A 12,938-nucleotide genomic window follows, 5' to 3' on the forward strand; every position below is an offset into this window, starting at 1 on the left:
ACGTTTCTTCATTCACTTCTGGTCCGCGCAAGACATCCGCGAGGCACGCAGCATCTTCGAAAGCCGAGTTGGCACCGAGAGCACCCACGGGGGTCATCGGATGAGCCGCATCACCGAGTAGGGTGACGCTGGAGCTGTGCGTCGGCCATCCCAGATGTCCCGGCGCCGCCATCTCGAGGGCCAACGCGGCGGACGCCGACGAATCCGCGTGGTCGACGATCGCACGGTTGCTCCTTCGCCAGTGACTTGTGAGGTCCCTCGCGAGCTCCGTCGACTTTTCACCGTCGAGGGACAACAAATCTCGGTCGTCGAGACCGTCAATCTTGTGCCGGGGAAACAAAAGGACCCAGTAGATGTAATCTTCTGGCAATTCCACTTTCAGGGTCCGGTCACGGTCAAAACGCATCCCGTCACAGAACAGTTTTACGTCCCCGTCGCCGATGACGGTGATTCCCTTGTCGATATCACCAGGTACGATCGGTCCATCCCCTAGAGGTGTCTTGCCGAAGATCGCTCGAACCTCGGTGTCGAGTGTGACCTGGTCGGGTACCAATTGCTTGCGGACGTTCGATCGAACTCCGTCGGCACCTATCAACAACTTCCCAGAGGCAAAAGTGCCGTCGGTGAAGTATGCCCTGACGCCCCCTTCTTCTTTCTCCGCGGCGGCGAGTTCGTACCTTTCGAACCTCTTGTCGAATTCGATGTGGTCCTCCAACCCCGTCAACAAGACGTTCCTCATGACGGTGCGGTCGGCGTTCCACGAGTGTTCCTGCTTCTGGTCGGGGACCCCTCTCCTCAGACCCTCGTCCCTCTCGCCCGTGACCGCGTCGATCCTCCGGCCACCGGGGACGACGTCGGGGCACGCCCTCTCCAGGGTCTCAAACACGTCTCGAGGCAACAACCTCTTCAGCACGTGTTGGAAAATGCGGATCCTGTACCCCTGTGCGCGGTAGCTCGCCGTGTCGTCCCTCTCGAAGATCTTGAACGGTATCCCGTCCCTCTTGAGGCTCTGGGCGAGGCTGAGACCCCCGAGGCCTGCTCCGATGATGAGGATGGGGGCGGCCGTCATGTTGTTTTTGCTTTGTGGGGACATTGTTGTTTCGTTCCCGTGGTCGGTAGGTATGGGAAGATGCTGCCCTGACCTTTTTGTACCCCCCAAATGTATCTCTCCCCGTGGGTGTCCGTACCCGGCTCTCTAGAGAGTCCCGAAGACGGAGGCCTCGTCGTCGTTTGTCGGGTCACGTGCTGCCCGGACATGCTGCATTCGGCGCCGAGAAAACATCCGTCCCTCGATAAAAATAGTCAAAGGAGCAAATGCGTTACGCGTCTTTCAGAAAATTAGTGAAGAGATTGATTCGAGATGAGATGGAGATGAGACGTCGACATTAACTGATAGATACATACCTCAAGTCTTTTGAGGCATCGCACTGTAGGTAGCCTGACTCGGCGAGATTCGGCCGACGAGTTGACAATCAATTTCAGCCTACCACCATTGTGTTTTTTTGGGGTCGCCATCGAGTTCGAATGGGTTGCAGCCAGTGGGTACGTTTCAAGAGAGTCACCTGGGTATTCACTTCTAGATTCATAAGTTTGTATTATTAAGTCTATATGGATCATCTGTATCGTTGTTCATTTTCATCATCAATGTCAAAGGGGGGCGTGGAGCCTTTTCTCGACAATCGCTTCCTTCATGAATGGACTTCTTTCTCGAAGCTTTCTGCCCCATATCAAGACACACACCGGTGCAAACGATAGTGCCAAGGCAAGGAAGCCCAACAGGCTGCTGGCCCATCGAAATCCCAGGTTGGCGTACATGGACTGAGCTGCCAGTGGCAGAAAGGCGGAGAAGAGGTTCTCACCAAATACGATGGCGGCCACGGCGCTCGCGGCATATCTGGCATAGGCATCCACGACGTAGTCTGCGATCGCTATAACAACGACGTCTATCCCGTACCCGACCATAGCCAGCCCGACGGCCGGAGCGATCCAGGGCAGGAATGAGTAACTGGTCCAGGCATACACCATCATCCCACCGACGACCCCGACGAAACTTCCAAAAACACTGACGTACAGTCTCGCCTCGGGTATAGGTGTGCCGGGGACTTCGGTGTTTCGTGAAACAGAAGCAAAGTACAGTTTTGCCGAGATCAAAGCCCCAGTCCAGCCGATGCATTCGCCAACCACAATCGCGGCCTGCACGTAGCCGGCCTGAGACGGGGTCCAATCGTACAAGCCTCCAAAGACCTGCTCAACGGATTGCGTAAAGAGATACACCGTGCCGACCATGAACGCTGACCACAAAGTAAAAACAAACAAGACGGGTTCGGTGAAGAGCATCCACAGTGGTCGTTTCGTGCTCCGGGCCAGCTTCCTAAATATCGAATCATTGCTCACGTCGTCATGAGGGCTTCGGACCAATTTGCCGGCTTTGCGTAGCTTTTGCACCCTCTTCTGCAGAATGATGTTGCCCCGACTTTCCTTGAAGAAGAAGAAGTACATGGGGAACAAAGCCGAGTACCAGATCAGCTGCATGTACGATATCCAACGCCACCCGAGGGTTTGGAAGATGACTGCCGAAATGACCGGTCCCATGCTGCTTCCTGCCAGGTAAAGAGTGACGAACATGCTTAAAGGGATGGTCCGGGCCCGGTCGCCCTCCCAGATGTTGCCGATCAACGCGCATGCCGTGTTGCCCAAGACGGCCACGCAGCCACCGGAGAAGAATCGTGAGACGATCAAGGTGGCAAAGTTTTGTGCCACAGCTTGGGGGATGATGAAGCAGATGAAGACGATGTAGGTGATGAGGAACGCCGGCCGCACGCCAAAGTCCTCCATGAGTGGAAGAACGACCAGTCCGGATAACGCACCACCCAGCGCCCAGCTGGTAATGGGCCAGTATGAATTTGGAAAAGTCTCGTCGCTGACGTTGAATTCTTCGTTGATGGCGGCGTGAGCCACGGTGATCATGGTCCCGTTGAGGATGGTGGTGAAGGTGGCCATACAACCGACGACGGTGATGATCCATTTTCTGGTCAACGACCATCGATATGGGTTTTCTGGGTCATTGTCGCCGTACCAGTCGATGAGTTCTGGTTCTTTGATGTCGTCATCCGGACGTCTGAGGTGGTGGTCATTGAGAGGGGGAGGGGGAGGAGCTGCCATTGACAGCTGTTTTGTCGTCCTCGGTCACTTGCGAGGAGAGAGACCAAGGAATGTAAGGAATAAGTTAATCAGAACTCATGATAGCAAAAGGATTGTTTGCATCTCTGTCTGATCAGACTCAAGTCTTTCTTTTCTTAAATTTGCTTGTTCTCGTGGTAGACTGCTTCTTTTTTTGGCACCCCATAAGAGTGCAATGGTGAATGGACACGGTAGGGGGCGGTCCGGGCGGTCACCACTTAATAAATCATAGTTGTGTGGCCACTGAGAGATGACCAATTTGTGCCTGGAGATGGTCGGATTTGTTCGGACGGATTTTTCCTTTGAAGGGATTTTTTGTTACGCGCACAGTAGTAGATGGTCAATCAGGTGCTCGGATCCTCCCTCGGAAAATACAAGGTGATTTGGAGAATTTTCTTCATTTGATCGAAGTGACGACAAAGACGTGGGAAGTGGCACTTGCTGTTGGTTACGGAGAATGGATGGAGTTGGAAGGGGAAAAAAATGGCCATTCTTTACCTAATGAGATCCATCATGCACTGGGCAGTAGGAAATTCCATTACTTAACCTTGAAATACGGCACAGCGCGAGCCGACACATCCAATGCCTTGGATACCTGGGTCACTGTACTGTATTATTGTAGGTGAAGGTGTTACTGTAACAAAATAAGAGCCTCATCTCCCTGACACTTTTAACCACTCACATGCCTCTCAATAATATATGCGATTCTCTTCTTAAGTATCAAATAATTCCACTCAGCACGCTGTTTTAGAAGAGAGAAGAGTGGCCTCGCGCTGCTTTTACCTAAGAAATCAGGTGACCTGATTCGTTATCTTATCTAGCATTCTGTTCAGCCTCGTCCTCAGCCTCGCAGCCTCCATCCTCAGCCTGATGTTCGCTCTCTCTTTCTCCTTTACATACTGTACAGCAGGCCAATACTCATCTTTTTTCGGTAGATCATGCATGACTCAATCATTTGTTCCAACCTAGTAGCCTGTGGTTGGCCATGTATCTGATCCGGCGGCATTCAGAATGATGTTTTCGGTTTGACCAGGCAATTTCATTCCGAAACGAACCATGCGACGTGTCACCCTGGTCATATTTATGGTCAGATTTATGCTGTGAAAAACAACATCTTTCATTCGGCCTGATCTAAGCATAGCCTCCAGCATCAGACCTCCATCTGGAAAGTCGGATGGATGCGAATGTTCGATAAGACACAATGTCTAAATGATATATCTAAACCGTGCCTCTGGTGGAAGACTCGACGCGGCAAGATCCTCGCCTTCACCTTCGCCGTCGACATGCTCCACCTTGCCATAGAGACGATCCCGTCGCTTGTTCTCTCTGTGAAGCAGAATGCTCAACGATGTACACAGGGCTGCCGAAAACAACGAGAAGGCAAAACCAGTCCACATGCCGCGGCGGTAGTATGGCTTTTCCGGGCCAGGAAATGAGTGGGTACCCAAGATTGTGCCGCATTGCCCTACGCACTGAATGATCCAGACTCCTCCAGCTCGCTTGGACTCGTTTTCATTGGTGTTGGCATTCCACACGAGCACGGTCGAGACCGTGACAAAACTAGTGACGATCAGGAAACAACTGACGTATCGGGCCGCGATTGAAGTGGTCAGCGCGAGGACCAGGTATCCAATGGCGGCGATGGTTGTGAAAAGCGCGGCGAAGGGTCCGCGGATCTTTAGTCTGTCCGAGAAGAAGGCGACGCCCACGATCAGAAAGAAGGAGAGCAGGTAAGGCGGTGCCGACAAGCCGTTGGACGTCAATTGGTCAAAGCTGCCAAAGTCGGAGATGATGGTGGGCAAGAATAATGGTAGCGACGCGAAAGAGACGTTTGTGCTAAAGTTGGACAATGCAAACATCCAGTCTTTTGGAGTGTCAGTGTTTCTGGTCAGGAAGTTTGCGGCATGGATTGGGGAGTAACAAAAAGAAAGGAAAAAAATTTACTGACTTCGATAGTCTGCAAAGGCCGCCATCAGACTCTGCCAATGTATCCCTCTCTTTCCCGGTTCTTGAGGCTGGGCCTGTGAGTCGTTGGCCAGATGAACGGCAATCTCCCGTTCTCGCGGAGTCAAGAACCTCGCTTCCCGGGGGGAATCAGGTAGGAAGAACCAACAAACGACGGCCAGCAGCGCCGTCGGGGCGCCCTCGATGATGAATAGAATCTTCCACGGCGCCACGAACGAATGAATATGGGATATGGCATACGCAAGCGCTCCGCTGTACGCGTTGGCCAGTGCCGCCCCGGACAAGAAAATACCAAACCGGAGACCCATGAGGCGACGAGGCCAGAAGAAGCTGAAGTACAATGGAATCCCTGGTCCGAACATGGTCTCGGTGAGGCCTAGGAAAAATCGACACGCCATCAGGCCACTCCAGCTGGTACAGACGGCCTGCAAGGTACTGATGGTGCCCCATGCCAACACCACGAAGGAGACCCATTGATGAGGCTTGAATAGTTTCCAGCCGACACTGGAGAACTGGAAGACGATATACGCGATATAAAACCTGTAGACGAGAGTCGGGCTGTCAGTCACGTCTGTAATAGTCGGCTGGAGGGAGGCTGAGTCAGGTAGGTTGGTTGATTAGATATATACTCACATGGTTCCAAGCCAATCATACTCGTCACTCGTAAGGTCAAGGTCTTTGTACAAGCCGGCCAGTTTCGCATTTCCAAGGTTTCCTCGATCGAGAACTGAAAAGGTATAAAGAATGAAACAAAGCGGTAGGATGTGCCAGTCCAATTTGCGTATGACCGCCTTTGCTTCCTCTTCAGTGTACTCCAGTCTAGGGGGAGCGACCTCGACATTGGTCGGTTCGATTTTTGTTGTTGTGTCCTCCATTGCGGGCGGCGGTGGGCAAACTGATGAGCGACACTTGATGTTGTGTGCTTCTCGAGCTTCTGTGGTGAGCCGAGAAGTTATGCACCATCTTATATATAGTTCACCCTTCGCGATTTACACCCACACGTCGTAGTTCTGATCCATCACCTGTTGTCAGTTGGTTGAAATGAATTCTCCCCGCCCTCGGTATCGAATCCCCGGGAAATACTACCCCAGGCTAAGGGTGGGTCTTCGGCATGATAGCGAGGGTGTAGTACTGTAAAGTATACCCCGATGCCGAAATTTGACGACCCAGGGCTGGTGAATTGAAATTGCGCTAAAAGGATAGTCAGGAGGTTTGGGGGAAATTCATGCAGTATCCTGGTGATAGGTATCACGCACAAGGCTCCCTACCAGGTATGTATATATCACTGAAGTACCCCTCGAACCTGTCGTGTCATTTCTTAGTATCACCATGAGTTAAAATGATGACCGACAGAATCCAAATGAGCCCAGAGACATTCTCAAGAATCTTGAGAATGACGAGCACCGAGTCGCCAATAAGGATAGTAATAACGACCAAATTCATAGTTGCTCAGTCGTGTGCCTTTTGCAAATCAATCGCCTATAGCGAAGGGCAATTGGGGGGGCTCAAGCATGTATAGCTTCGTGCGTAATGCAGAAGTTAGTGTGCGTAATACATATCGCCAGTATCCTTGGACCTTGTTGGGTATGCGAGAATCCCAAGACCTGAAGGGCCCTCATTTGACCGAGACGAATCCCCCAAGTCATTGTATGATGGTGACGGAACTGAAGAACTATCTTAGTTCAGTGTACCAACTGAGGCTCTCTGGAACAAATCCGCCGCCCACGTCCGGGGTTTGGATGTTCCATAGATCAAAAGCCTCCCCATCAAAGGGCCACTGCGGCACGACACCACTCAACATATCTGACTCCCACGCTCCAGGCGCATTCGGATTCGATTGACGCGCGAAAGCATTCTCATGTGGTTGCGTCCAATGAGACACGGGCTGCTGGATTTGCGCAGAGCTAAGCAAATTGGAATGATCGGGACTTACACCGATATGCCCAAAAGAGATTGAATGAGATCCGGCCCGAGTAGCAGAGGCAGTCAATGGCGTCCGAGGTGATAACGTCTGTTTTGAAAGACGCATCTTGATGATGTCAATACTTCTTCGGATCCCCGGAGTTTGCTTCACCTCCTCTTCGAGCATTGCTAGCGTCGTTGCGAGGCACTCAAGAGCCATTTGTGAGATTGTCGGATCCGGATGAATCGCTTGTTTAACCTCAACGGTTGCCGCAGTATAGACACAGTACGAAAGCAAGTACGTCTGATTCTTGTTGCCGAACCATCGGCCGTACGCCTGGAAAATAGTGTTGACTGCTATGGCTTCTCTACTACACACGGCCGAGGCGTGCTCAAAAATGGCGCGATCTTTGTCTGACTGTGTGTTTTCCTTCAGAAAGTATGGTCGGTAGATCAGTATATGCATGGTATGGTACAGTATGTTCAAGCAACAGATATGAGGTGGTGTACACGCTGAATTGAGCATGTCTTCGTCAAGTTGAAGTTCGCGTGGCAGGTCTCGGTAAAATTTGCGTAGCTTCTCTTCGAAACGCCTCAGTCGGGAGAGATCAACATCCCGAGCCCGAGCACCAAAAATGTCTCTGAAAGCCTCGTTAACTAGTGTTGCCAACTCGACGAAATGAGAAAAGGTCGTAGTATTGTAGCCCGGGACGGGGTTGTATGTCATTCCCTGTTCATGCAGATAAAATGGTTTCCAAACTTCTTCATCGTCAGAGTGATCCAGCAAACAATGAGATGGATATAGCATAGTGGGTAAAGATGGAGCCCGTCCTAGGCATAAGCTGATGGATTTGTCCCACACAAAAGCGGACAGGTATAGCCGTTTCTGGGTCTCAAAGTCGTCAGGTTCGGTGTTGGACATACGCAGACGGCGAGGCAGATGAAGGCCAAGGTCTTTGATCATTCGCATCGCCATGCCCGTATATAGCCACCCCTCGCTGCTCTTGCCCACCGCACATTGGCGGCCACCTAGGATGAGGAGACCTTGAATAGTTGGGATCGCTGGTCTGTCTTGCTTGAACTCGTCCACAAGAAGTAGCCTTGCTTTGTCAAGAAGTGGCTCGCCCTGCATCAACAGCAGGTGCCGCGAGTCAGTAGAAGGGATATGGCGAGACGCGTGGGCGTAAATGACATAGAGTAAGAAGCGAGAAAAATAAGGACCCTTCAGTACCATATCTCGGAAGAAGCCTGGATGGTCAGTTATTGTGTTTCACAAACACGACTGCTAAACTCACTTCGCCGATAAACACAATTATGTAGTGGTGCTTGCCATGTCCAGTAAATCTTAAGCAGGATCCTTGCGGTCTCTGCATCAATCAATTCTTCGTCCTTGATGTTGTCGTAAGCAATTTGTTCGAAATGGTTGTTAAAGCGGGCATTCGATGCCAGCCAGCGCCGATGATAATCCACCTGTGCGGCATCATCGTGACTTGCAGGAATATCATATTCGGCGTTAGAGTCGTGGTCTTCGACATGAAACCTCGAAGTCGAGTTATATCTCTAGAGCAAGATCAGTATGAACATCATTGCATGACCGAGTACGACCTACCTCCTCCACCTCTTCTTCATCTGCCAATTCGTCATCGACGTTCAGAGTGGTTTGGGGGTGCCGCTCCCCGGACGACGACAGCTCGTCTAAGCCTGGAGCATCGGTTGGTGCGACAGCATGCTCAAGAGCGCTGTCCCTTTCCCTGTCTCCTTCTTGAACCGATGTTTGAGCCAGAAGGAGACGAAGGCCTTCCCGACATGGAATGGGCTCTAACGACAGCAAGCACCCCAAATCTTGCTCCAGCTGTCTCAACCGCTGTTCTGATCTACTCAGAGCATTCCTCAATCGAGTCACAGCCGAGTCCTGGATGCCATAGGTGCACTGCTCACCGGCGCGTACGCACTTGGCACAACTCGGCTTGCCACCGTCGCAACGGACCTTTCTCCTGCGACAAAGCAAGCATGACTGACCATATTTCTTAGCATGAGGTGGCATGGTTTGGGCGATTCGGGGTTTCTGGCGACTGATATGATGGTGAACAGCCGGAAGCCAATTCCGAATACGGCGAGGGAGCGTATCGCAAGGCTCGTCAATGGCCACGTTTCAGTAGCGCCAGCAATCAATTGACTAGCGACAGCTGTCGGGCTTCTCTGTGTGCAACGCATCAGGTCAACCAAATCAGCGGTTCGTGCAAAACTATTTCCCAACTCCACGTTGGGCTTAGCGCGAGATTTGGGGAAGAGACTGTTCACAGACCGCGAGACTCAGGAATCCATCCAAGCGCATCCCCGGCAAACCTCTTACGGAGTCCCCAGATGGCAGACAAGACTTGTCCAAGTTCCCTCCGGGAATAATGCAGGGACAAGGGACGGGCAAGGGTCGTTTGCCTTAGCTCGACCCATGGCTGGTGCTGATCTCGGGGTCATACCGAACAACAGAAACAACCAACTCCACCTTGCCAATGACCAGTCACACTCCTCTCGTCTGATGAGAATATGGCTTAGGATTTATCTCCCATGCCGTGGACAGCCTCGTGGGAAATCTCTACACAGACCTCACGATGAATTCCTCAATCAAAGAGCGTACTTTGACACCTCCATTTGAGCAACCTGGAAAACGTCTACGGCCAAGCTTTGATGACCTTCCGCTGAGAGAGGGCGACCCAAAGGGTTCAGCATGGGGCTTATGGGGGGATGAAGATGAAATCGGCACACTGAATCTGATTACGCCAGAGGCAATCGCGCGGGCTACGCAAGAAGCGTGCAGGGGCGTCGTCGTACCTCTGAGTCTGCCCTTGGAAGAGCCAGTTCTTCCCATGAATCCGCGGAGAACTCCATGCTCGCACCGAATCAATGCCAAGGGATACGCCAACGACGATGAGATTCATCTCAACACTCAGAGCTCAAGCCACTGGGATGGATTGAGGCATTACCCCTACCAGATCGAGCAACAACGGAGATTTTATAACGGGGTCACCCAAGATGACATATCTGGACCGGAGAGTAACCCCAAAATTGGGATACAGAGTGAGTGAGTCCGGCGGTGCATGTGCTACTTCCAGACCAAAGCAGACCCAACCTAACTGAATTCACAGACCTCGCTCGTCGGGGCATCGTTGGGCGAGGAGTTTTGCTCGACTGGAGAGAATATGCAAAGCAGAAAGGAATCAAATATTCGCCCTTTGAGACCCACGCCATACCGCTCCAGGAGCTACTCGACGTGGCCCGGTCACAGAATGTCTCGTTCTGTCCTGGAGATGTACTACTGATCAGGACCGGCTGGACAGAAGAATATCGCAGATTGAGCGGCGAGGCCAAGTTACAACTCGCAACGAGGGAGGTGAGAAGTTTTGTGGGTGTCGAGGCAAGCGAAGAAATGTTCAGGTGGCACTGGGATTCCCAATTTGCCGCCGTGGCTAGCGACACAAACGCCTACGAGAGCTGGCCGCCGACCAAACCCTGGGGCGTTTCTTGTCATGAAGTGCTGCTCAGCGGATGGGGAATGCCCATCGGTGAAGTCTGGGACCTGGAAAAGTTGTCTGGGACTTGTCGTGCCCTTGGGAAGTGGACGTTTCTGATCACAAGCTCGCCGCTGAATCTCAACGGAGGTGTGGCCAGCCCCAGCAATGCACTGGCCATCTTTTGAACAGGGGTACGGCGTTTTCATACTTTCTGACTTTTTACTCTTACACCTCATCTTTTAGAGCCTTGTTCTATAGATTATTTTCATAGAGCACGAGTTTTGTATCTTGTATGAGAATCCGTGGCATGCTCACGATATGACAATGAGAACAGCGTTCCTCAGAATGACGATAGATAGCTTCGGTGATGCCGTAACTGATCATCCGAGTGCGGGTACTCTGTATACAGCGTACCAATATCAAACTAGGGCGTTTAGGGGCTTGCGAAATGTTCGCTGTGATGCCGAAGTTCACGAACCAGCCTTTTGAGAATCTCCAACCACAATTTCGGTGCCATAAACGACGCCGACCGCGTTCCTCGCTTGCACATACGGTAACGATACGTTGCATACTCGCGTCTTCGCCATCAACCCGAGAAAAGAGGAGTCTGGGTGTTTGCAAATGGCTCGCGAACCTGTGACATGGAGTTGCAGATTGATTGTCATCCAACCACCAGATACTTACAGTGCCTGTGCCACAGTTCCAGAACAATGCTGTCCCTTCTCCGAAATATGCAGTATAAGAGGAACCCTACATAAGTACTTATTCAAGGTAAGTGAAGATATAGTCGGGTTTCTGCGGTGCGAAAAGGATTCAGCAACACATCACCACCACCACTATCACAACAACCACAAGGATCTTTCACGTCTTCACCACCGCAATGGGTAGCGTCGACCAACAACCCGACTTCACCATCTTGACTCCCTGTGCCATTCTAGGATATGGCTACCGGAGCGACCATTTCTGGTTGGGGGTCGACAAGTTTCGACCGTCGGCCATCATCGTCGACGCCGGCAGCACCGACGGGGGACCTTACAAGTTGGGTCTGAACAAGATGACTTGCGGCCGTGAGAGTTATGTCCGTGACTTGCGACCAATGCTACAGGCTTGTTACCATCGCAAGATCAAAGTATTGATCAGTTCCGCCGGGGGTGATGGTAGCAACAAACACGTCGCCGAGATGTTGGACTTTATTCGAGAGGTTGCAACGACAGAAAATTTCAGCTTCAAAGTGGCCACCATCAATACAAACCTCGATCGTGAAGCCGTAAAGAACAAAATCAAAAATGATCAAATACACCCTTGTGGTCCCGTCCCTGACCTGAGGACCGAGGATGTCGACAATGCGGTTGAGATTGTTGGTCAGATGGGAGTTGCACCGTATGTTTCAACCCCCTTTTTTTGCGTCCACCCCCCCTCCCTCCATCCCCTTCGTTTGCTACGATCGATAAATAGTACGAATTATTCCTCTAACTCGTACTCCAGATTTCTATCAGCACTACAAAATGATCCGGACATTATCTTATCAGGTCGATCCTATGACCCGGCCCCCTTTGCGGCGTTTTGTCTTCATCGGGGCGCCGACCCGGGTGTGGCGTGGTATTTGGGCAAGATCATGGAATGCGGAGCGTTTTGCGCCGTCCCCAAAGGTCGCGTCATGGTAGGGACGGTCAGGAAGTCGTCGTTCGACCTGACCCCGGTGTCACCTTTTGAGCGTTGCACGCCGGTCTCGGTCGCGGCGCACACGCTGTACGAAAAGACGCGACCCGACCGTCTTCCCGGCCCGGGTGGGATTCTGAATCTGGACGGAGCACGTTACGAGGCTTTGGAAGATGGCCGGACCGTGAGGGTTTCCGGTGCCCAGTTCGAACCTAGCCGGACGTACCAGGTCAAGTTGGAAGGGGTCGAGAAATTGGGTCATCGGACCATCTTCATCGGTGGGATCCGCGACCCCATCCTCATCTCCCAGATCGACGAGTTTCTCGAGGCTGCCCGTAAATACACCCAAAAGTTGTTTCCCGAACTCGATCGAGACCCTGGGTGCCAGCTCAAGTTCCAGGTGTACGGTAAGAATGCGGTCATGGGGCCTCTGGAACCCAACTACCAGGACGCCGCCCACGAAATTGGGATTTTGGGTGAAGTCGTCGCTCCGACACAGGAAAAGTCACACGCCATCGCGAACAACGTGAGGGCGTCGATCCTGCACATGCCCTACAAGGGTCAAATGGCGACGGCTGGGAACTTTGCCTCGCCGTTGTCCCCCCACGAGCAGGACGCCGGTGGAGTGTTTAGATGGAACATTTATCATCTCATGGATCTATCGAGGGGTGAGGAGGTCTACTTGTTTCCAGTGACGCATCTTGAAATACCATGCTCCGACAA

General features: G+C 52.0%; 2 protein-coding genes across 2 annotated transcripts; one reads left to right on the forward strand and one right to left on the reverse strand.

Moving 5' to 3' along the window:
• Nucleotides 1–1,608: 1,608 nt before the first annotated feature.
• Nucleotides 1,609–3,840, reverse strand: PV06_04040 (uncharacterized protein). Its single transcript, XM_016404879.1, has one exon. The coding sequence runs from the start codon at nt 3,160–3,162 to the stop codon at nt 1,648–1,650; it is 1,515 nt and encodes a 504-aa protein (XP_016265884.1). The 5' UTR covers nt 3,163–3,840; the 3' UTR covers nt 1,609–1,647.
• Nucleotides 3,841–9,618: 5,778 nt separating this feature from the next.
• Nucleotides 9,619–10,741, forward strand: PV06_04041 (uncharacterized protein; the record flags this gene model as incomplete). Its single annotated transcript, XM_016404880.1, has 2 exons — nt 9,619–10,122; nt 10,191–10,741. The coding sequence occupies exons 1-2, from the start codon at nt 9,657–9,659 to the stop codon at nt 10,739–10,741; spliced, it is 1,017 nt and encodes a 338-aa protein (XP_016265885.1). The 5' UTR covers nt 9,619–9,656.
• Between the last annotated feature and the right edge of the window lie 2,197 nt (nt 10,742–12,938).

The sequence above is a fragment of the Exophiala oligosperma genome (genome assembly GCF_000835515.1).
Source record: "Exophiala oligosperma strain CBS 72588 unplaced genomic scaffold supercont1.3, whole genome shotgun sequence".
NCBI classification, from domain to species: Eukaryota; Fungi; Ascomycota; class Eurotiomycetes; order Chaetothyriales; family Herpotrichiellaceae; genus Exophiala; species Exophiala oligosperma.